At 41.2% G+C, this 24,014-nt stretch overlaps 1 protein-coding gene across 2 annotated transcripts in view; it reads left to right on the top strand.

Moving 5' to 3' along the window:
• Window positions 1–24,014, top strand: part of BMAL2 (basic helix-loop-helix ARNT like 2) — a 69,904-nt gene that overhangs the window by 7,830 nt on the left and 38,060 nt on the right. For both annotated transcript variants that reach the window (XM_081083706.1, XM_081083705.1), the window contains exons 3-10: window positions 4,055–4,134; window positions 5,501–5,593; window positions 6,368–6,482; window positions 7,257–7,400; window positions 20,702–20,939; window positions 21,377–21,483; window positions 21,639–21,789; window positions 23,524–23,582. In XM_081083706.1, the coding sequence (XP_080939832.1) occupies window positions 4,055–4,134; window positions 5,501–5,593; window positions 6,368–6,482; window positions 7,257–7,400; window positions 20,702–20,939; window positions 21,377–21,483; window positions 21,639–21,789; window positions 23,524–23,582 (987 nt within the window). The remainder of the gene's footprint in view (window positions 1–4,054; window positions 4,135–5,500; window positions 5,594–6,367; window positions 6,483–7,256; window positions 7,401–20,701; window positions 20,940–21,376; window positions 21,484–21,638; window positions 21,790–23,523; window positions 23,583–24,014) is intronic.

Genomic DNA, 24,014 nt, shown 5'->3' with positions numbered 1-24,014 from the left:
CCCCAACTTGAGCTAGAATTTTAAATTGAAGTGTGTGTGTGTGTGTGTGCACATTTGTTTGGTCAAAATCACATTGTTTTTGGGAGTAACCCCAGGCCAGCTTGGGGGAGGGGCAGTATGATGGAAATAGAATTGAGTTTTAGATATGGGAATGTTAACGACATGAATTGATTTTGAGAAGATGTAGCAGAGGAGTGAGCTACAGGCCACAGAGGAGACTCTGAAAGTTCAGATTTGTGAAGATCTAAAAGATTATAGTAAAATTTGGTTCTTTTTGAGCCAAACAAAACCCCACCAAAAACAAAACACCAAAAAAAAAAAAAAAGTTATAGAAAAGGAATAAACAAAGGATGACCAAGGTTCTTGATTAGGTCTTTGTCCTCCTACATTGCCTTCCAGGAAAAGGAAAGTCTGTTTAGAGGGACGTGGCCAAGTGACTTAGGGGAGAACAGTGTTAACCTGGACTTCCAGTGAAAACTGGAGCCCACAGAGGATCTTATTTCATAATAAACAAAAAAATCCTGGCCAATCCATTCTGATTGACAGAGGTAGGGGAGGGCGAGCATATACAAATTAGGAAGTAAAATTGCAGACAGCTATTAAAGGCCTGTTTAATAGTAACTTGTGCAAGTTGTAAAAATAGATACTTTAAATCATCTTCCTTAGATCTCCACATATGGTAGAAAAATGGCACATGCGCTTCCACCCGCGGACTCTGTGCGGATCTGGAGAGGAGGCATCGGGGAAGAGGAAGTGCAGCCAGCCCTTGATGCTGTCAGTGCCACGCAGAGCAGCTCAAGTGTTGGGATACTGCCTGGCAGGCTTCCTGTTGGGAGCATGATTGGCAGTCTTATTTTCCTAAGTCTGTTGTGAAATGACATAAATAAGATTCTCTTTTACCTACTACTAGGTCTTGCGTAAGTTGCACGCAATATTTCCCTTAAATCTTTTAGCAATGAACATTTGCAGGCTCAACTGAGGTCATTTGGTTGCAAACCTAAAATTGCCCAATAATTTTCACATTTGCAATGTCCCGAGGGAGGAGGACCTAAGGGAGAAGCCATGAGTCAGTTAATTCAACCAACACCAGCTGATTATTGACAAGGCTCCTGTTCTGTGCTGGGGATATGAAATTGAATGAGGTAAGATCTCCGTGCTTGAAGGGTTCATGGCCGGTTGAGGGAGATGGACCCATGAAGAGATCAGTAAATGTTACAGTGGAGGAATGAGTGAGAGGAGAGTAGGCAGGAGACACTGTCTGCACCAAGAGAGGATTTCTGGAACAGAGCATAGATTTCACCAGTGGCCCTTCAGAGCCAAAGTGAGGCTGTCGCGAGTGCTGCCACAGCGAGAGGACTAAAAGCAGTTGTCTGCCTTCCAGCGCACTACCAGAGTGCACCCCAACTCACCCCCACCAGAGACACTGGATCATCAGAGGCTGCGTGTGGATCATGCTGTTTTGGTCTGTACATAATTACCTTAAAGAAAGAGAATGGTGAAATACTTTTTTTTTTTTTTTTACTGCACTCTACAGCAGTGCTTCTCAAACTCTCTGGGTGAAGGGCAAGTGTTCCCCACCCCCATCCCTTGTAAAATACAGCACAGTTGGTTCTTGGAAAAACGTTCATGGGCTGGGATGCCACAAGGTTACATTTCTATAATGGTGTCTAAATGCTTATTCTTAATTTCTGTACTCATCTCACCACAGTTGACCGATGACATTGGTCTATAGACCACACCTGGAGTAGCCCTGCTTGCAGCGTGTGCTTTTGGAGAACCTGTGGACACTCTGTGTGTGTGGTCTTAATACCTGGGACGGTAGTGCGTGCCTGTGGGTCCTGGAGGCAAACCTCCTGGGTTCAAATCCTGGCTCCCCGACTGAATAGCTATGTGACTTAACTTTCTTTTTTTAAAAAAATATATTTTATTGATTTTTACAGAGAGGAAGGGAGAGGGATAGAGAGTTAGAAACATCGATGAGAGAGAAACATCAATCAGCTGCCTCCTGCACACCCCCTACTGGGGATGTGCCCACAACCAAGGTACATGCCCTTGGCTGGAATCAAACCTGGGACCCTTCAGTCTGCAGGCTGACTCTCTGTCCACTGAGCCAAACCGGTTAGGGCATGACTTGACTTTCTAATCCTCAACTTTCATAGCTGTAAAATAGGGATAATTCATTTGTCTCATAGGATTGTTGTTTAGAGTAAAGAATAATGTATATACAAGGTGAGCACAGTGTTTACTAACAATGGAAGTGGTGGTAAGGGGAGGAGAAGAAATAGTTGGTATTTTGACCATTATCCTATCCTTTATAATAAAGAGCTAATATGCTAATTAGACCAAATAGCAGAACGAGACGGTCTGGATAAAGCCGGGGCTTCGAGGGCTGAGCTCCTTGCACAAATTTCATGCATTGGGCCTCTAGTTATCATTATAATGATTATTCTCATTATAACGATCATTATTATTATTGTCATGTTGACTTTTTTTTTTTAACCTGATGAACACTGTAACGAAAGTAAGTGATTGTTTCCTCATTTGTTTTTGCCATCAGAAATTAGTCATATTTGTTACCTCCCCATCTTTGGCAAGTGTACAGCATATCACAGCATGCGTTTTATTAACTCTCCTCACCCTGATTCCAGCTCTGCTCTCACTCCCTCTATTTCTCCTCAGCACGTCCTCACTCACTCATTCACTCACCTCGCCAGGGCTCGCCCCTTCCTGCTGGTTTATACTATCAGGGTTTCCCTGGCACACTTCTGCTTCGGGCCAGACCTGGAAATGTCACTGCCTTGCTCAGGTTGATTTATTGCTGAATCCTAGCATAGCACTCAGAGTCTGAATCTTTTAGCCCTTTCTCGGTGCTCTCCTATCTGGCTGCTGTGTAGCAGTAACAAGAAATCACTTAGTGAATTCTTTGAGGCCTCCTAGACGGTAGATTCCAGGAGAGAAGATTTTCTTTTGCTTATGCCAGATTCTTGGGTGCTACCAGTCTGAGAAAAACACTTTACCAAATCATAATGAGATGTTTTTTATTTTCTGGCTTTGTTTTCCTCCCACCACTTAGGTAATTGGTGAGTTTGGGCTGTAAATCCATTCAAGAGTCAATTCGCGGTTAAAATTTCTCTTGCAAAAGCAACTTTCCTTGCAGTCTCAGAAGGAGGGGGTTGAGGGTAAGGAGGTTGGGAAGTATAAAGGAGAGAGCATTGCTTTACCTCGGAATCACCCCGCTCAGAGTTATCTGGGGACAGCACACCTTGGTTGGTGGACTGTCTCCTGCGCCCCCTTGTGGCCGGCCATGCAGGGTTTTCCTGTGTCAGGGTTGTTGGATGCCCTCAAGCATTCCTGTTTTGAGCTGATAGTTCCTCATTAGCTCTTCAGATGCTTCAGAGAATTTCATTTTAATACAATAAGCTCTGTGCTAAGGATGTAAAAATAATTATTTCATTTATATTAGCAGAAATATATTACTTTAAAGTAGCAGAAGTCGCCATGTGATGTTTAAAGGGTCATATGCAAAATCCTATGAACCCATGAAATTTGTTTAGAATTCCAGAATCGCCCCATTCAAGGTAGTTCATATGAGATTAGTTTTATTAAGCTAAGACCTAAAAATAACTAGGTTTTTGAATATTGTTACCTATTATAATGCTATAGATGATGTATTAGTTGATTTTTTTTTTTTTACATACAGCTCTTACTATCTGCACATTTCAATCTATAAAGGAATAGTGGTTCCAAGAATTTACATTCTAAACACAGGACTTTTTAATCTAATAACAACAGGGGGATGAGAGCATGAGTGGGGGGGGGGATAGGGGTTCATAGGGGGCAATGGGGACACATTTGTAATTCCTTAACTAATAAAGAATTTAAAGATTAAAAAAAAAAAGAAAGAGAACGATCACAGAAGAGGTCGTAGGATGCGCTACAAGTACCATCACTGTTCTCACCAGTGGCAGCATCGCTAATGTTCACTGAGCACCTACCACATGTCCAACCCAACCCTACTATATTTTTAGTAACTTTTTGACTTGCTTATTTTTAGGTATGAGAAATTCTTATGCCGGAGATATTTATCGACCTTCATTTATTCAGGATAATGAGCTCAGACACCTAGTCCTTAAGGTAAATAAAGCAATGTATTTGCCTAAGTTGCATTTGCCCTTTCATTTCTATTTGAATGGGAGGCAGATTTTCTTTAGTTTGCTTTCTGTTCTAAACATACAGGACTCTACATTACACCAAATGTCCTTTAATATAAAATTTAACTTACACAAGTAACCATGTCTTATTAGTTTGGGCTAATGAAAGTAGAGAGGGAAGCAAGGCACTTCCTAAAATATGGAGCAAGGCTTGTCTTTAATGCCAAGCCCCTCACACTGCCGAGTGCACTCACCTCCCATACGGTAGGACCTATTCCTCACTGGTATCTCCTGCAGAGCCGTCTGTCTTGTATCCTATTCCTTCAGGATCCTGTTCTCTGCCCATTAGCCAGCCACTGCTTACTTAATGAGTTGTTAGGCCATGCTTTGGCATGGGTTTTTGGATTCACTGGTCTAGAGGTTTATTTGACATGGAAAATATGACCACGTCATTGGCTCATCCTGCCCCCAGGACTAAGTGTCTTGATCTTGTGCTATGACTACTGGGTTTTAACCTATAGTTTGATTAAACAAAAGTATTCTTCATGTCCCTCTTTTATTTGAACAGCTGAATTTAAATATCATATTCCTGATAGGAATATCACAGATTTTTTGTAGAAAGCAAAAGTATTTTTAAAGACGGTGAAATATATAGTATGCTTTGGAAGCTTTCTCACCCATTTTTTATTTTTTTTAGCCATAACTTAATATAACCCCCAGAACACGTCTGCCTAATTCACACCACGTTTGTTTCCAGTTGGTAAACATTAGCTTAAGAAATGTCAGGTGGGAGTGCCAGACTCTGCCTCTGTCCATACATATCCATTTCCAAGGTTGCTGCACAGGGGATTTACTGGGTATACTTATGGAAGTTGCCATCTATTAGAATTCTTAAAACTTAGTTTTGATTGATAGCTTATCATTATTCAAGAAGTATAAAAAGATGTACAGTAAAATACTTTCATGCCTTCCTCGTCCCCAGTGTGCACATCTTTCCATCTGCACACATCCACAGGCAGGCGTTACTGATGGGTATCTCTACAGAGTTTCTGTATGCAGTCGTGTGGAATTTGGTATAGGTAATTTTTACATTGTGAAATATTTAACTAAATAATCCCTGGCCGAACTTCCCATGTGAAAAAAAAAATATTTAGTCAGAGGTCCAAGGTGATGTTCTTTATAAATCTATTTATATACATCTTAAGACAATTTCTTAAAATTAATTTTACTACATTTATGACCACTCTGTTGGTTTTATTGCTACAACAGTTTTCTCAGAAAGGGAATGGATGTGTGTGAGAAAGACAGATGATATTTTTAAAATTTATTTTTGTATTTTTATATCTTAGACTGCAGAAGGCTTCCTGTTTGTGGTTGGATGTGAAAGAGGAAAAATTCTCTTCGTTTCTAAGTCAGTCTCCAAAATACTTAATTATGATCAGGTATGCAAAGGATATTTCCCACACTATGTTTAGTTTTTTTGAACAAACAGATTTCAGAGCTCTTTTTCTGAATCCTTTTTTCTATTGGGCTGTGTCCTGGGTTGGATTTTGTCTTTTGATAGTATGGTAACTTTTTTAACAGAGTGGTAAATCTAAGTTACACCATAAATTCACAGTTATTTTGTGACTTCCATATGATATAATATACTCACTTTACTTTTACCAAGGGTAAAGTTTATTTATTTTTTTAATATATTTTTTATTGATTTCAGAGAGGAAGGGAGAGGGAGAGAGAAATACCATTGATGAGAGAGGATCATTGATCGGCTGCCTCCTGCACGCCCCCTACTGGGGATTGAGCCCGCAACCCGAGCATGTGCCTTTGACCGGAATCAAACCCAGGACCTTCTAGTCCACAGTCCAGCGCTCTATCCACTGAGCCAAACCAGCTAGGGCGCCAAGGGTAAAGTTTAAAATAAATCCTAATATGACTTAGAAGTAACATATATGAATGGGGGGATGTTAACAAGAGTTAATGAGAGTAAACAGTATACCAGTGGTGAGGTGTTTGTGTGTACCCAGTTATGGCTGGCTGTGCATGTATTTCTTTTTCTATCTACACTGCTTTTAACACTGTTGCTCTCATACAGTGTAGTAGATGCATCTTCGAGATTAACTAAAAACAACTTAAACAAAAGAAAGTATTATGTCTGTATGAAGATAGGTAGGAAAATTATGGTACTGATTTTAAATGAATGTCTACTTTATATATAGGCTAGTTTGACTGGACAGAGCTTATTTGACTTCTTGCATCCAAAAGATGTTGCCAAAGTAAAGGAACAGCTGTCTTCTGACATTTCACCAAGAGAGAAGTTAATAGATGTTAAAAGTAAGTACTCATCTCAGTGTGCTTACCATTTCATGTAAATATAATTAGTACTTAAAAGTAAAGCTATACAATGTTGTTGAAAAGTTAGATTTTTTAAAAAAAACCAATATAATTATATAGATAATTCCTGTATTCATATAAAAATAAATACTATATTCATATAAAGATGCTTTGAGGAAAATGTGATTGCTTCATATTCACTCTCTTTGTATACTAATAAAATCTTTACAAGAAAGTATCTTTTGGGATAAAAAATTGCTGAAGTTTTCACTATTCAGCTATTGCTGAGAGAGAATTATTCTCTTATATGGGTTAGGTCTATTCATTTTGAAACACCATGTATAATATTGCTTGGGAGTTGTAAGTATTCTTTATTTTCTCTGAAAATACTTACCTTCTTTGAAAATGCTTAGTGCCAAGTAATCATTTATAATATAAAATAATGATACTTTTTGCCATTGATTACTATTATAATTGAGGGTTTTTTCTTTTAAATTTTTATTTCATTTAAAATGATCTTTATGCTCCACCCCTTGGGGGGGTATAAAAATAAGTTGAAAGTTTGTAAGTTATCAAAAATATGATTGCTTGACAAGTACATTTTTTGGTATGTTTCACTTTCTGGCTTACAATGGTACTGTTTTAAATAACCATTTCTCTTTTCTATATATAAAAAATGTAATAGATGATCAGAAAAGTGTTAGGAGATAAATTTCAAAATTGCTTAAAAATATTATTTTCTACCTATTCTCTTGCCTCCTCCCCCTGTGCAAGCGGGTTTGCAAGTTCACAGTAATTTCCATGGCGGAAGGACTCGAGTGTGCTCTGGCTCCAGACGGTCCTTTTTCTGTCGGATGAAGAGTTGTAAAGTCTCTGTCAAAGAAGAGCACGACTGCTCACCCGATGCAACGAAGAAAGGTATCGTTGTGAAGTGCCAGGTGGTTTAAGGCGTGGCTATGAAGTCAGTGTCCTAATTATTTTACGTACAGGAAAAATAAGACCTATGGCTTAGGCAAGTGATTTAGGCCCAAAAGCACCTTAGGAAATACCTTTCACGTTTATTAAGCAATTACATATTTTATTTATGGCCCAAGATGTTAACGGGGCTGTTGAAATTACAGTTTGGGGGCTGTCAAATGGGAAGAGCTGGAAATAAAACTTCTGTTATGAAATTCTGTTACTACTATTAAAATATAAAAGTTCGGTCTTGAAAAAACAAAACAAAACCCTGCAGTATTACAAGAGCCTGATTTGATTACTTAAGATGTTCCAGGTATAGTTTGAATTTTTATGACATGTGGTTCTTTGGTTTTATATTTCTAGTTCTGTTTTCTTGTGATTTTTTTAATAGACTTGTCTTGCAGATCTTTACGTTTTGAATTGATTTAACACTCATGTGTTTTACTTACTTGCTACATTTCAAGGGACTGCAAAGTGTTGCCTAAGAATATATTAACCTATCAGATATAGAATTTCCTATGCAAATTTTAACGTGAGATTTGATTTGACATCTTTTAAAAGGATATTTATATAGAGCTGCAGGATTCAGTTTATTTACAAGTTTTGATCAGAGTCGCTTTTGGCAACCGCCTAAGATGATAATCATTTATATTAAGCCCTCACTCTGTGCCAGATACTCTGCTAAGTGTTTTAATCCCTGTGAAAACACTGTACTTACCTCTGTTTTAGAATCAAGTGAAATAGGCAAACTCACGCTCAAACCTAAACCCCTTACTCTTACGCTGTACTATAAAGAGACAGGAGCAGCATGAATCAGCAGTCCTAAGGGTGGGACTGTTTGTAAACCATCAATTGTTTCCCTCTTGCCCTTGGCTCTGAGCTAGCTGTCTACAGTCTCAGGGTTGAACTTGCAGTAGACCTGTGGTGAAGAGGCTGTGAAATCCAACTGACTGGGATCAAATCTTTGCTCTACCAGCTGCTAGTTGTGTGACTATGAACAAGTTTCTTAACGCATCTGCGGCTCAGTTTCCTTATCTGTAGAACAAGGATATTCACAGCGCTGTCTGGTTTTGCAGAGTGGCTACATGCATAGATTCTGGAGCCAAGCTGTTCAGATTTGAATCCTGACCTGTGATTTACTATGTGAGTTAAGACAGTGGTTCTCAACCTTCCTAATGCTGTGACCCTTTAATACAGTTCCTCATGTTGTGGTGACCCCCAACCATAAAATTATTTTCGTTGCTACTTCATAACTGTAATTTTGCTACTGTTATGAATCGTAATGTAAATATCTGATACGCAGGATGTATTTTCATTGTTACAAATTGAACATAATTAAAGCATAGTGATTAATCACAAAAACAATATGTAATTATATATGTGTTTTCCGATGGTCTTAGACGACCCCTGTGAAAGGGTCATTCGACCCCCAAAGGGGTCGGGACCCACAGGTTGAGAACCGCTGAGTTAAGATAAATTATTAAATTCTTCTGGGTCTCACTCTGCTCAACTGTAAAATGAGAAGAATGACAGAACCTCCCTCCTGTTATCAGGATTAAATGGGTTAATACGTGTTAATGTACGCCGTCATGAATACTATTAGCAGTAATGCACCTAAACTTAGGACAGTGCAGAGCAGAGATGGTCAGTACCATTATTGTCATCATTTCAGGGTTCCTGCTCCATCTGCCTCATATTAATCTTCTATTGGGGGGGCATGGCCATATAATATGGAAATACTCTCCAAGAGCAGGAATATTTCTTCTGTGTGGATGGTCCAAGGAGTCATATTCCATGTAGACCCTGGACTGTAGTACATTTTACCCTTAGGATTTAACTAGAGATGAACTGATACCTTGTGGAATAAATACAACCACAGTTGAATCACCTCATCTACACAGCGATCCCTATGAGAGAGAAACCTGTCGGCCAATGCAGCTACCTTAATGTGATTGACATCTCTGTGGTGTTTGATGCAGGTTATAAATTGAATGGAGGCGAAAATGATCAAGTTTTTTAAGTGTTTTAAAGATCGCAGATTAATTTATCTGTCCTTCTGGAAGAGAGGAGTTTCCACATGGACTTATTTAGTGCTAGTATTTAAGTCATCTGGGTGCATGGCTAGTGCTCATTGTCACCATTTTACTTCTGTAAAACCTGATTTCATCCTCCACCCGTGCCCTCCCATTTTACTCTTTGCTTCCTAATCCTCACAACCTTACAGGTTTGATCTCGACCTCTCTCTTCGTTTTAAGAGCCATTGCTTTACATGTGTCTGTCCAGTATGAGTCTCTGGGAGCACAGGAGAAGGAAAGGGCAAGAAAGAGGAAGAAGGGATGCTCTGGGCAGCAGTGCCCAAGACTGCGGTGGAGGTTTCTTCCCCACTTGCATTTTCTCACAGCTTCTATAGCAATCTCGTTTCTAAAAAGTTCCCTATCTATTGGCTGTACTTAAGGAAAAGTGGTAGTGATGAGCCCGAGATCGTTACCTGACACAGTAGTCTCTAATTGGTCAGTCAGCAATTAATTAGTCCCTATTTAGGCACCATACCAAGTGCAAAAGCTACACTGGAAACAGGTAGACAAAGGTATTGCTCTAGCGAACCTCAGAGGGACAGGAGGCAGCCATTTGACAAGTAAATTAATAAATATTTCAGGTAGCAGAGAGTACAATGACGTCAATAAAATAGGATAAGGAGGACAGGGACTAGGAAGAAGCAGTACTTTAGAGTACTCAGAGAATCTCTCTCACGTGACATTTGATCTGAGACCTGGATGATCATGATGAGTCAGCTGTGCACAAATCTATGGGAAGAAATTCCTGACCAAAGGACAAGGGTAAAGACCTTGAGGTAGGAAAACTTCAGATTTTGGGGGTCTCAACAAGATCAGTGTGACTAGACTTTAGATGCCAAAAAGAATGTTCAGGCCGAAACCGGTTTGGCTCAGTGGATAGAGCGTCGGCTTGTGGACTGAGGGGTCCCGGGTTCGATTCCGGTCAAGGGCATGTGCCTGGGTTGCGGGCACATCCCCAGTGGGAGATGTGCAGGAGGCGGCTGATCGATGTTTCTCTCTCATCGATGTTTCTAACTCTCTATCTCTCTCCCTTCCTCTCTGTAAAAAATCAATAAAATTTAAAAAAAAAAAAAAAAAAGAATGTTCAGAAGGGAGGCACCTGGGACCAGATCTGAAGGCTCACATGGGCTAGGGGCAGTGCTCTGCAGGTTAGTGATGAACAACCAGCTTTCTGAGTGTAGTTCCGATAAGAATGTTGGTTGATATTTTCCTATGCAGTGATAAGTAAGATGAAAGTGAAATCATGAAGACACAGTGTTGGAATTTCACTCATTTTTCAATGATATGTGACTCTGCTGAAAATGAATAGGTTTTTAAATACTGGAATATTATTTATTCAGTATTTTGGTATTATCCAACACACACTTTTAAGTTTAATCCATTGTTGATATTTTATCACTTGTAGAGGTCTAGACCAGTGGTCGGCAAACTGTGGCCCGGCAAACCGCGAGCCACATGCGGCTCTTTGACCCCTTCAGTGTGGCTCTTCCACAAAATACCGGCTCTTCCGCAAAATACCGACTTCTGCACATGGGCCACGAAGTTTCAATCGCACTGTATGTGCATGCCCGCATGTGGTATTTTGTGGAAGAGCCACACTGAAGGGCCAAAGAGCCGCATGTGGCTCGCGAGCCGCAGTTTGCCGACCATGGGTCAATCAGGAAAAAAACAAACAACAAATCAAGTCCTGATTTATAGCTTTGCCAATTTCTATGGTGTAAATAGTCACATGTTGGGCTAATTTCAAGACACTTATATGAGGTCATTGAACACGGTAGAGAAGGAATGGTATCATGTTCAAAAAGAATTACTGTAATTTTTAAAAATTGTATTTATTAAGAACATATTATGGCCCAAACACTATTCTATATGCTGGGGCCAGAGCAGTGAACAAAACAAAATCCTTGCTGATGGTGATAAGTACTATGAAAAAAAAAGAAAATAGAATAAGAAGTATAGTTAGAACCAGACCTTCAAATCACATGGTTTTAAAAAATAATAAAGCATACCATCAACAAAATGAAGACAACCTGAATGGGAGACAACTGATGGAAGAAGATCTGTGCAAGTGATATATAGCCGATAAGAAGTTAGTATACAAGGAACTCATGTAAGTCAATAGCCAAAAAAAAACCCCACAAAGAATCAATTAAACAATGGGTAGAGGACCTAAATAGACATTTCTCCAAAGAGGACATGCACATGTCCACTAGACTTATAAAAGATGTTCATAATCACAATCAGGGAAATGCAAATCAAAACCACAATGAGATATCATCTGACACCTATCAGAATAACTATCCTATATAATAAAAGCCTAGGTGGTGTCATGTCCTCGTGCAACATCACAAGATGGCCACCCTCACATCGTTGCAAGATGGCCACCACAAGATGGCGGGCAGGGGAGGGCAGTTGGGAGCAATCAGGCCGGCAAGGGAGCAGTTAGAGGGTGATTAGGCTGGCAGGCAGAAACTATTAGGGACAATCAGGCAGGCAGGCAGTAGAGCAGTTAGGAGCCAGCAGTCCCAGATTGTGAGAGGGGTAAATGGCAGTTGGACTTCCCCTAAGGAGTCCAAGATTGGAGAGGGTGCAGGCCTGGCTGAGGGACGCCCCCTCCATGCACAAATTTCATGCACAAGGCCTCTAGTCATCAGTAAATCAACAAACAAGTGTTGGTGAGGATATGGAGAAAAGAGAACCCTCATGTTGTAAATTGGTGCAGGCAGTATGAAAAACAATATGGAGATTCCTAAAAAACTTTAAAATAGAACTGCCATATGATCCAGCATTTCTACTTCTGGGTATTTATCCATAGAAAACAAAAACACTAATCAAAGAGATATATGCAGCCCTATTTCCAATAGCCAAGGTGTGGAAGCAACCTAGATTTCTGTTGCTAGACGATTGGATAAAAAAGATGTTATCCTATCTAATAAGGAGGGAATATGCTAATTGACTACCCGCCCTCAAAGATGGCAGCACCCACAGCCAATAAGGAGGGAATATGCTAATTGACTGCCACACCCTCAAGATGGTGGTGCCTAGTCCCCTCAGCCCCGCCGGGGTGGCAGGCGTGGCAAGGCCTCTGGAGTACCCCAGTCACCTCAGCACCCCCAGCCTCCCAGGGCCGGCCCAAGGCACAGGCAAGCCTTGGATGGTGGCTGCCCAGCTGAAGCCCGAGGTGCAGGCAAGCCTCGGATGGCAGCTGCCCAGCCACCCAGGACTGCCCGAGGCTTGCACTGCCGGCAATGGCAGCAGCAGAGGTGTGATGGGGCATCACCTTCCCCTGATCGTCGGGTCACCTCCCACCCCTGAGGGCTCCTGGATGTGAGAGGGGGCAGGCCGGGCTGAGGGACCCCCCCATCCAGTGCATGAATTTTCATGCACTGGGCCTCTAGTTTATTCATAAAACTGAGCATCCTATCTAATAAAAGAGAAAGATGCAAATTGACCATACCCCCTGAACGCTTCCCATTGGCTAATCAGCAGGATATGCAAATTAACTGCCAACCAAGATGGCAGCCGGCAGCCAAGCAGCTGAAGTGAACAGGAGGCTTGCTTGCTCCAGTGAAGGAGGAAGCCAAGGTTCCCAGCCTGCAGCAGCCCAGCTCTGAGCTCCGGATGCAACAAAGTTGCAATTATAGAAGCTAAACAAGCTCCAGATAGCTGTTTTCAGCTGGCAGCGGGCTCGGAGCTTAGAGCGGCAGTGATGGCAACAGAGTTTCAATTATAGAAGCTAAACAAAGCCCAGATATCTGCTTTCAGCAGCCGAGGCCTCAAGCTGGAGCCGGCCTCAGAGCTAAAGCTGGCTCTCAGCTCCAGTGACAGCCATAGAAAGTAAATAAATCCCAGAATTAAAAAAAGAAAGAAAGAAAAAAAAGGAGAGGCTGGGAGCTTCAGTCACCCGCCAGCCTGAAAACGGCCCTCAGCCCCTCACCCAGACTGGCCAGGCACCCCAGTGGGGACCCCCACCCTGAAGGGGGTGTGACCAGCTGCAAACAGCCATCATCCCCTCATCCAGGCTGGCCAGGCACTCAAGCGGGACCCTCACCCTGATCCAGGACATCCTTCAGGGCAAACCAGCCGGCCCCCACCCATGCACCAGGCCTCTATCCTATACTACAGGCAGGGCGGGACAGCGCGAGCTGCCATCCGGGCCCCATGTGCAGCCCTGGGCAGCAGGCCATAAGCCCTGCCCCCAGCCGGGACCCCTGTGTGCCACCTGAGCCCCCAGCCGGGACCCCCGTGCCGCCTAAGCCCCACCTCCAGCCGGGACCCTATGACTATTGGAGAGCAGGAAAGTGCTGCTGGGCCCTGGGTCGCTGTGGTGATCTGGCCATCGGTAAGTAGAAAAGTGCAGCCTGTAGGCAGCCCCAAGCTGCGCCTGATCCGGGAGCAGGAAAGCCTGGCCTGCGGGCAGCCCCAAGCTGGGCCTGCTCCCCCGTCGCCATGGCGATCCTGGAGCAGGAAAGCCCGGCTTGCAAGCAGCACCCCCATCCTGGCCATAGCTCAAGGGATAGTACAACATGCAGTGGAGTCCAGGAGCCTGAGAGATCAACACAGAGGGGCTCCTGCTCCAAGCCTCCATGGCGCGGCTGGGGGCAGGCTCCCAGCAGACATACACACACACACACACACACACACACACACACACACACGACGCCTGCTCTGAGCCTCTGCTGCCAGACTGTGGCCATCAGTAGGACATCCACTGAGGGCTCCCGGACTGTGAGAGGGGCAGGCTGGGCTGAGGGAATTTCATGCACCAGGCCTCTAGTCTATTATATTTGCTGCCGTTTCCACACTGTATTGAAATTATATTCTTTTATATATTTGCCTGTCACACTAGAATGAGTGATTCGTCTCTCCATAGTTCCTTGCATATAGATATTCACACATATACTGATGGCATAAGTGACCATTCTCCTGTCCTTTGTTCCTGATTGGTGGACCATATAATTGACTCAGAGCCCAAAGAATAGTTAAGAATCCAGTGAATTAATTACATTGTAATGTTTTTGTTTTGCCCAAGAAGCAATTGGGACATATTTTAAAAGTTTTTATCCCAAGAAGTTTTTAGCAAATGCTATGGACTGAATTGTGTCCCCTAAAATTCATTTGTTGAACCTCTCACCCCTCAATGTGATGGTATTTGGAGATGGGATCTTTGGGAGATAATTAGGTTTAGGTGAAGTCATGAGAGTGGGGCCCTCATGATGTGATTAGTGCCCTTATAAGAAGGGACACCCGAAAGTTTACAGTCTGTGAGCACAAAGCTATATGGTAGCGGTCTATAAACCCTCACCAGAACTCAGCTATGCGCCCATCCTGATCTCAGAATTCCAGCCTCTATAATTGTGAGGAAATATCTGTTTGTTAAGCCACCCAGTCTGTGATCGTTTGTCATGGGATCTGAGGCTAAGACAGCAAACAGCTTGGACCATTTTCTGTATCATAGCTCCCAGAAGTAAAATGGAAAGGCTCTGTAGTGGGAGCCAAAGGAATCTGAGGCTTATGGGAAATAAATGTGTTTATTCAATGGGCACTTTACAGTTTGGCTTGAAATACGGAACTACAAGCACAAATTGGTGGTAGGACTCTACCTTGTCTGGTTCTTTCTTCTTTGTGTCACCTTAGATTTTTTTACTTCTTTTTTTGTGTGAAATTCTAGGACAGCATATGACTGAATATATACAACTTGGTGGATTTTTCTTAGCTATGGGAGCCCAAGTCAGTTGCTGATGATAATCTTGGAAGTATAAAACTTTCCATGTGTGGTCTTTTAACCCTTTGCAAAGATACAAAAAGGAAAGTTACACACCCTTTAGACAGCTGCGTGGTTCTGTCATAGTATTTTGAGGCAGTCTTGTAAATATTGAATCTTAAGCAAAAACACATGTGTATAGTCATAGGTTAAAAAAAATCTAAACATCATTCTTGAAGAATGTAATAATCAAACTTTGGTTCTTCCATGTGGTTTCTAAAAGGATTTTTTTAAAATTTATTATTAGAAGTTTGAGATTTATAGGAGAGGCAGGGAAAAATTCTTTCCTTTGAAATAAATATTGATAATCTTACTGGAAAAACTACAGATATTTTAAGAATATTTGGCAAATGGTCAATAAAAGCTGATTAATAGTTGACTTCTGTGATGAGCCGAAGGAACTGACAGATTTTTAAGTCCCTCTAATGTTCCAGGTTCTCATCTAAGCTCTGCCTCACATCAGCCATGCTGGTGGCTGGGTTTTAGGACGGAGTGGAAAGGGCCTGGGCTCTGAATTTATTAAGGTTTTAACGTCGGGTCTGCTGCTTAACAACTGTGCCGCCTTAGGCAGGCTCCTCTCAATCTGTGGAAAATGGGGTGATGGGCTGCACTGTTTCCCCATAACTCACATGTTGAAGTGGAAGCCCTAGCTCCCCTTTTGAGGGGACTTGGAGATAGGGCCTTTAAAGAAGGAATGAAGGGTAAGTGAGGTCATAAGAGTGTGGCCCTAATCCAGTAGGACTGGTGTTTCACACGAAGAGGGAGAGACACCTGGAATGCACCCCCACAGAGAGGAGGCCACATGAGGACACAATGAGCGTCTCCTGTCTGCAAGTGAAGCAGAGGCCCCAGGAGAAACCAAACAGCCAACCCCTTGATCCTGAACTTCTAGCCACCAGAACTGTGAGAAAAGTAAATTTCTATCGGTTAAGTCACCCAGTCTGTGGTATTTTGTTGCGGCAGTCCCCGCTGACTGATAAGATAGGTATACTATAGCTCATGGGAGCAGGGTTAGGATTGCATGTGGCTAAGTGCAGTGCTTGGCTCCTGGTAAGCACTCAGTAAATGAAAGCCATTATTTGTGACTCAGAGAAAAAAGAAGGGAAATAAAAGGGCAAGAAGAAAATTAGTAATTATTTAAAACCTATATGCCCAGCATTTTGCTTAAGTACCTAATTCAATCGGCATAACAGTACTGTGCAAATCACCCCCATTTTGCAGATGAGGAAACTGAAGCCCTAAAAGGTTATGCAATTTGTCTAAAGTCACAGAGAAAGTGGCAGAGTCAAATCTAGCATTAACATCTATATGCCTTCCACTCTGCTGCGCCACCTATGAGAGGAGCTGCCTAGATGCCAAAGGCTATTAATGAAAGAGAGCCACCCTCGGCGATTTCTGCAGTGGAAACACATCTAGGGGTTGGCTTCCATTGTAGGAATGCACTTCTGCCCACACACAGAGGTTCAGTCCCACATCAAGCTGGGCCACACAGATGCCTGCACTGGGAGTCACATAGCTTCTCAAAGAAGAACTTTTTAGTCTGCTCAAGCATTTGAACCAAATATTCACTTGACACTCCAGCGCTGTGGGCCAAAGGCATGAGGCCAGTCTGGCCTGAGGAATGGTGGTAAGGGCATGTGTTAACAATCAGTAAGGCCCTTCCTCGCAGTGCCTGGTGTTTGAGAACTGCCTGCAGACAGACATGTAGACAGATGCCTGGACCAGGATGAGGTTAACGGCACAATGGAACCCTGGTGCGCCACATGGATGACTTCCCACACATGTGATCATTTTGGATTGTGGTTAACCAAGGAGAAGGTCTGTCAAGTGAAATAAACATTTTGCATATAGTTACTACTAAATCATTCTTTCCAGTAATGATTAGCCTGTTGGGGTCCAGCCCCAGCAGGTCCAGGGGTTCCCAAAGGTGTGGACGGAGTCGGCGAAGAAGGAATGACACGGAGACAGCGTTCAGTTGATCAGCAGCCTAGCCAGGTTCTAGCCAGGATCTCCAGCCAGGTTCCATGTTTTATTGTCCTGCTATATCTGTATTTATACCAGTTGATTTTAATCCTATCAATTTCTATTCCAAAGGTTAGGGCGTTTCTTATTTCCATTCCAGGGAGTAAACATTATGTAGCTTAAGCATGATTGTTCATAGTTAAAGTGATTAACTACCCGCCTGGCACTTAGTTAAGGGGTTTTATTCCCTCCCTAACTTCAGGGAAAAATCCCTACCTGGGGAAACAACCTTTCTCGGAGAGGTGACGTTGGTTAAAACACATAGCGCCAAGAAGGTGAGCAAACATATTAAGAACAGTATGCCATATACACCAGGTCCCTTGAAACATATGCTGTGCAGATGTTTCTTCCCTGCAGCAACTGTGTCAAGCAGCAAGGATGGACCAGCTTCCGGCATTTGCCAATGTCATCGACTATTTTAAGATCACTTCCTATTAATGATGAAAGTTAATAAAGGTATTTTTCTTCCCTTTTACCATGACATGGTACATTAACTTTTTTTGTTATTTTTAAGACTATTTTTTAAAAATATGTTTTTATTGATTTTTTTTCAGAGAGAGAGGAAGGGAGAGGGATAAAGAGTTTAAAACATTTATTGACTGCCTTCTGCACACCCCCTTCGAGCCCAACCCTGGCATGTGCCCTGACCAGGAATTGAACCAGCAACCTCTTGGTTCATTGGACGATGCTCAACCACTGAACCACAACAGCTAGGATAAGACTATTTTTTAGAGCAATTTAGGTTTGCAACAAAATTGAGAGAGATAGAGAGATTTTCCTTGTATTCTTGGCCCCCACACATGCATAGCTTCCCCCATTATCAACATCTTCTACCAGAATGGTATATATTTTTTTTTCACCAAGGATGAAACCCACATTGACACATCATAATCACCCAAAGTCCATAATTTACCTTAGAGTTCATTCTTGCTGTTGTTCATTTTGTGGGTTTAGACAAATATATAATGACATATCTCCATCATTATAATATCATACAAATTATCTTCATAAAAATTCTCTGTGCTCTGCCTATTCATCTCTTACCACCACCACCCCTGGCAAACACTAATCTTTTGACTCCATAGTTTTGTCTTAGTTACATTTAAATATTAAAAAAGAGAGTAGAAAACAGCGCTTTTAATGATAATTAAAACTGAATTTAAGATTTATGGAACAGCTATTTCCAAAATTAGCCACCAGTCACTCATAGCAACGTAGGATTGAACTGTGTGGACATGCGGATTTTTTTTTAATAAACACCGTAAATGTATTTTCTCATGATTTTCTTAATATTTTATTTTCTTTTGCTTTATTGCAAGAGTGTAGTATATAATACATATAATGCGCAAAATGTGTTCATTGACTTGTTATTAGTAAGGCTTCTGGTCAACCCACACACACACACCACATTGTTCAGGGTCAACTGTACTATTCTCTCTGATTTTGTGTGTGTTTGAGATTTTCCATAGTAAAAGTTTAGAAAAAATTAGCAAGAGTGACACTAAAAACATGATTTCTACCCTGATTCTAATGTCATAGATTTAGACTTTGAAAAGGATTCTAAGATAAGAATAAAATTTCTCTTGTATCTCAACTTGTGAAATCAAAGGTTGATGAAGGATGGGTGACCACTTCCAAACATCTTAGGTATTTCTTAAGTTTATCTTAGTAAGATAATCAGTCATACAGTAATGCACCCAGAATCCATTGGCTTCTTGCGCAGGTGTGGCAGATGCTGTCAGTTCCACGTGACATAGCCTCTCAGCACCTACCCCTTCAAGGGCACCCCATCTGGTTTGCAGTGTCTCACCCCTGTGATTCTGTTCAACCTCTTTCTCTGGTCTTCAGAGACAGCATGCTTCCCTGGGTTGATGATGGTGACATTAAACAGGATAAGGGATAAGTGATAAACTTGGTTCAGGGTTGGAAGGGAGAATGACTTGTAATTTAAGGTACCTTTGGACCATGGAGGGGGTGATGTGTGTTAGGTGTTGAACACAAGGTCCTGTGCATGGCTTACAAAAGTCAAACTGTTGCCTGCTATGTCGCCATTTCCCCATCGCAAACCATGCTTCAGCCACATCTGACCGCTGTCTCTTGACTCTCAGTTTGCAGTGGCTGTTCCCTCTGACTGGAATACCTTTTTGTAGCCCCTTTCTCCCCCATTATCCAGGCAAGTCCTATTTGGACCCCTGTGACAGAGCACTCACTGTCATCAAATAGCAGGGCATTGGTGGCTCAGAAAGGGAGCTCTGGAGCCAGCTTGTCTGGATGTAAACTTTGGCTCCACCCTCCCTGCTGTGACCTTGGTGTTAACTCTCAGTTTCCTAACACAGTGGGGACAATATTAGAACACCGCACAGGACTATTAATACATTAGTGTATGAATTATACATTTAAAGCACTTAAAACAGAGCATAGCACATCAAGTGTGCTATAAATCTTTGCTGTTACTATTAGTTGCTATTTTATAAGACAGCCCATATCACTTTCTATTTAAAAACATGTTTTTAAAAGAATTGTTGTAGTAACAGTCTTATCAAATAGTGCCAATTTAAAACAGTGACTGTCTTGGTCTTTTCTAAAGGTTATCACAAACAGTTGAAGTAATTTTTACCAGCCCTTTTTTTTCTTCTTTTTAATCTTCAAGTTACTTTTTTTGTGGATTGCCATACTCTGTAGACTGCCTGCCTTTTATGCCTGTGTTGCGTTTCAGTATTTTCTTAAGCATTTCCTGATATTTGAGCATATGGATTATCTTCAGTTTTTTATTTTTCTTGTTGGACCTTTTCCGTGAGTTAAGCTTGGGATTTTTTTTTTTTTCTGAAAGTGAAATTTGAGTCAAATTTTATTTTTAAAATACATTTTATTATAAATTTCTCTAAGTGGTCTCCAAATTTTGTCTATAATCTAGTATAACCATTATAAGTACTAACATAAGATATTTAAGAATGTATACATAATTATCCTTTGAACTTAGGAATATAAATTATATCAAAATTTTAATAAGCTGAAAACAGTATCTTTGTGGCTAAGGGCAAGAGAACATGAAGTTTAACTTCTTCTAACAGATATAAATTACAGTATTTTTAAAAATTGACTTAGAAATAAATAAATATAGACCTGTTTAAACCTAAATTAAAGCAGTCTTCTTACTTTTTGATATAGTACTTATAGTTTAATTCCTGAGGGAAAATAACCCATTAAGAATAAAGTGGTTAAACACAATCGATTTCAATGAAATACATTATTTGAATATTTCAAAGCACATTATAACTCATGTCAATGTAAGAAATATGAGAATTCATAATGATTCAAATGCTATTTTATCTCCCCCCCCCCCAGTTTTATTGAGATATAATTGACAAATGCTCTTTTAAAAAAAACTTTTGAATTAGATCATAGGAAATTCTGCACTGTCCACTGCACTGGTTACTTGAGAAGCTGGTCTACAAATACTATTGGAATGGAAGAAGAAAGGAACAGTAAGGAAGACAGCAATTTCACCTGCCTTGTTGCCATTGGGAGAGTATATCCAAATACTGTCCCACAGAACAGTGGAGAGGTTAAAGTGAAACCAACTGAATTTATAACCCGTTTTGCAATGAATGGAAAATTTGTCTATGTGGACCAAAGGTAACATTTATATGCCTTAATGACATGAGTTCAATGGGATATTTAAGGCTATTAAAATGTGGCTTAGGACTGTTGGACTTTTTCTTTTAAGGCTTCAAAACAGGAAATAAAGTTTAAATGAAATAACAGTATGGATATTACCAGTAAATTTGTTCAAGCCAAAATGTAAACTTGGAATATTTCTTAGCCAGTGGCGCAGAAACTGGGATGGGTCTCTGGCCACAATTTCACTGGCAGTGGATTGGGTGGGTGTCCTCTGGAGTAGCCTCATGCCTGGGTGTCCATTCTGTTTTGCAGCTCTGGTCTGGGTTAGTGATGCCCCCGAGTTAGTCATCCCCGAGTCCACCTCCCTACTGTCCTGACCATGCATGGACCTTCCGGATTCTGGAAGGAATTTGCTCACCAATTCTAAGTTTTCTTTTTAATTTTAAAACCAGGGCAACAGCAATTTTAGGATATCTGCCTCAGGAACTTTTGGGAACTTCTTGTTATGAATATTTTCATCAAGATGACCATAGTAAATTGACTAACAAGCACAAAGCAGGTATGCATTGAGTGGGGTAAGGTTTGGGTACTTCTTAATTGCAGCTTCAACTCTTAATTTCTCATTCCTGTGAAATCCAAAATTTGAATTAATCCTCAAAAGTTTGATTTATATAGTGGTAGACCGTATACTAATTATGATCTTTTCTTGTTAAGTTCTACAGAGTAAAGAGAAAATATTTACAGATTCATACAAATTCAGAGCAAAAGATGGCTCGTTTGTAACTTTAAAAAGCCAATGGTTTAGTTTCACAAATCCTTGGACCAAAGAACTGGAATATATTGTGTCTGTCAACACTTTAGTTTTGTAAGTAATTGTTTTTATGTTGGTAAGACCTTTTATTAATTTCAAATGAATATCTTTGCTTCCCTCATCTTGCTAACTCATTAAAACTATCTTACCTTCTGACTTTATATTACAACTGAGATATACACTGAGTGGCCAGATTATTATGACCACCTGACATTTGTAGGCAAATTAGCCGTACACTACATCGTATGGGATATGGAAGCCGAAGGCCTGTTCGAACACCTTTGCTGTCTGCAGTTACCAAGATAAAACGTCTCCAATCGCACAGGAACACAAGGATTGGACAGTCGAGCATTGGAAAAAAGTCATGTGGTTCGATGAATCACGTTTCCAGTTGCATCATGCAGATGGCAGAATGAGAATTTGGCAGAAACATCATGAAAGCATGCACTCCACACGCATGAGTACAACCCTTCAAGCTGGTGGGGGCAGTGTTATGGTTTGGGGCATGTTTTCCTGGCATGATTTGGGCCCTTTAATTCATGTGGAACAATGTCTGAATAGCACAACATACCTAAGTATCATTGCTGATCAAGTTCGTCCTTTCATGTTAATGGCGTATCCCAATGGAGATGGCTTCTTCCAACAAGACCATGCGCCATGCCACGGTGCTCATATTGTGCAGGAGTGGTTTCAAGAACATGAGGGAGACTTTACCTTGCTTAGGTGGCCCCCACAATCACCAGATCTCAATCCAATTGAGCATTTGTGGGACGAAGTTAAAAGAGCCATCAGGCAGCTGGTTCCACAACCATCAAATCTCAGAGACGTGGACAGTGCTATTCATCAGGCATGGTGTCAAATTCCTCGCATCACCTTTCAACATCTCTTGGAGTCAATCCCAAGAAGAATCGCTGCAGAATTGAAGGCAAAAGGTGGCCCAACGAAGTACTGATGGGGTGGTCATAATAATCTGGCCATTCAGTGTATATTGAGTACTTCACTCACTGTCTATTGGCATTAGTTCTCAGGATAAGCTGAAAGTTTGCCCTTATAAAATATATCCCTTTTTGCGTAGTATAAAATATGACAGTGAAGTGCTTTCTTCAAACCTCTCCTTCCTACCCTCCATGGCTGTGTCTTATCCCATCACTAAGTGATATGGATGTGACTTTAAACTGTATATCACTGTAAGAAGTTGTTTGTCCTCCACATCATTTTGCATGAACATCTTCTAAGCCTGGGGTACCACAGGTGGCTGTGCAGAGCCCTTGGTGGAGGGATGAGCAGCAATCCAGCCCAAAGCACTGCTTGCCAAGTCCTGGTCTATGCCATCAGCCTGAAGGAAGGGCCAGCTTTTCCTCATTTGCGCCATATGCTAGCATGGCCCTGTTCTAAGTTTATTCTTTTTCTATACTTTTTTAAAATTGCTACAATGTTTCATCAAACCTATTTTCTTATTTATAATATTTAGCTTTATCTAAAAGCTGCGGAAGCTCTTCCAGCAGTATCCGGCTACCTGTTCCAATAACCCTTGCCTTCTTATTATGATCTGACAGTTTGTAACTATGACAACATGTACTTTATAGGGTAATAGGGCATTTGGTACTTAGCACATTAGTACCTTGATCTCTGGTGGTAATATTAACAAATGCATATATAAAAAAATTAAATACAGTTACTCTAACACTTTCCTTAAAAATGGTAGAAAAAGCACCATTTTACTGGCAATGAATTGGGTGGGTGTCCCAACCTAAAAAAGATGTCACTGCTGGTGTTTCTAAATTCTAGGGGACACAGCGAGACTGGAGGAGCATCGTCACTTCCTTACAGCTCTCAATCATTGGAAGGTAAGCTTAGGTTTAGATGATGGAAACTTATTACCAAGACTGTTATTATTGTTATATCTTTTTCTGTCCTGGAGAGGTAAAAGTCTCAAGGTGAAGTTGAAAAGACTTCTATGGGTTCAGTTGTCCTCTGCAGAATTCGCACAGTACTTTGGTCACACCTCCGTTACAATCTTAGGTTGTATTGCAGTTCGTTGTTCACTCAGCGGGCTGATCACAGGCCGAGTTCTCTGAGAGTAGGAATGGTGTTTTATCCGTCCTCTCTCCCTGGCAGCTAGCACAGTTCCTTGTACTTCGTGGGACTCAAAGTATCAGTTGGGCACATTAATAAAAAGCATTAAGGGGAAGTTTTTGCTTATATCCATTTTTTTTACCACAGGAATTACATAATATAGCCCTTGCATAAGTAAAAATATTAGGAAATATTAAAAATAA

The sequence above is a fragment of the Myotis nattereri genome (assembly GCF_964212035.1).
Source record: "Myotis nattereri genome assembly, chromosome: 2".
In the NCBI taxonomy this organism is placed as follows: Eukaryota; Metazoa; Chordata; class Mammalia; order Chiroptera; family Vespertilionidae; genus Myotis; species Myotis nattereri.
The sequence above is the reverse complement of the archived record's forward strand: the minus strand, read 5'-3'. Positions and strand labels throughout refer to the sequence as shown.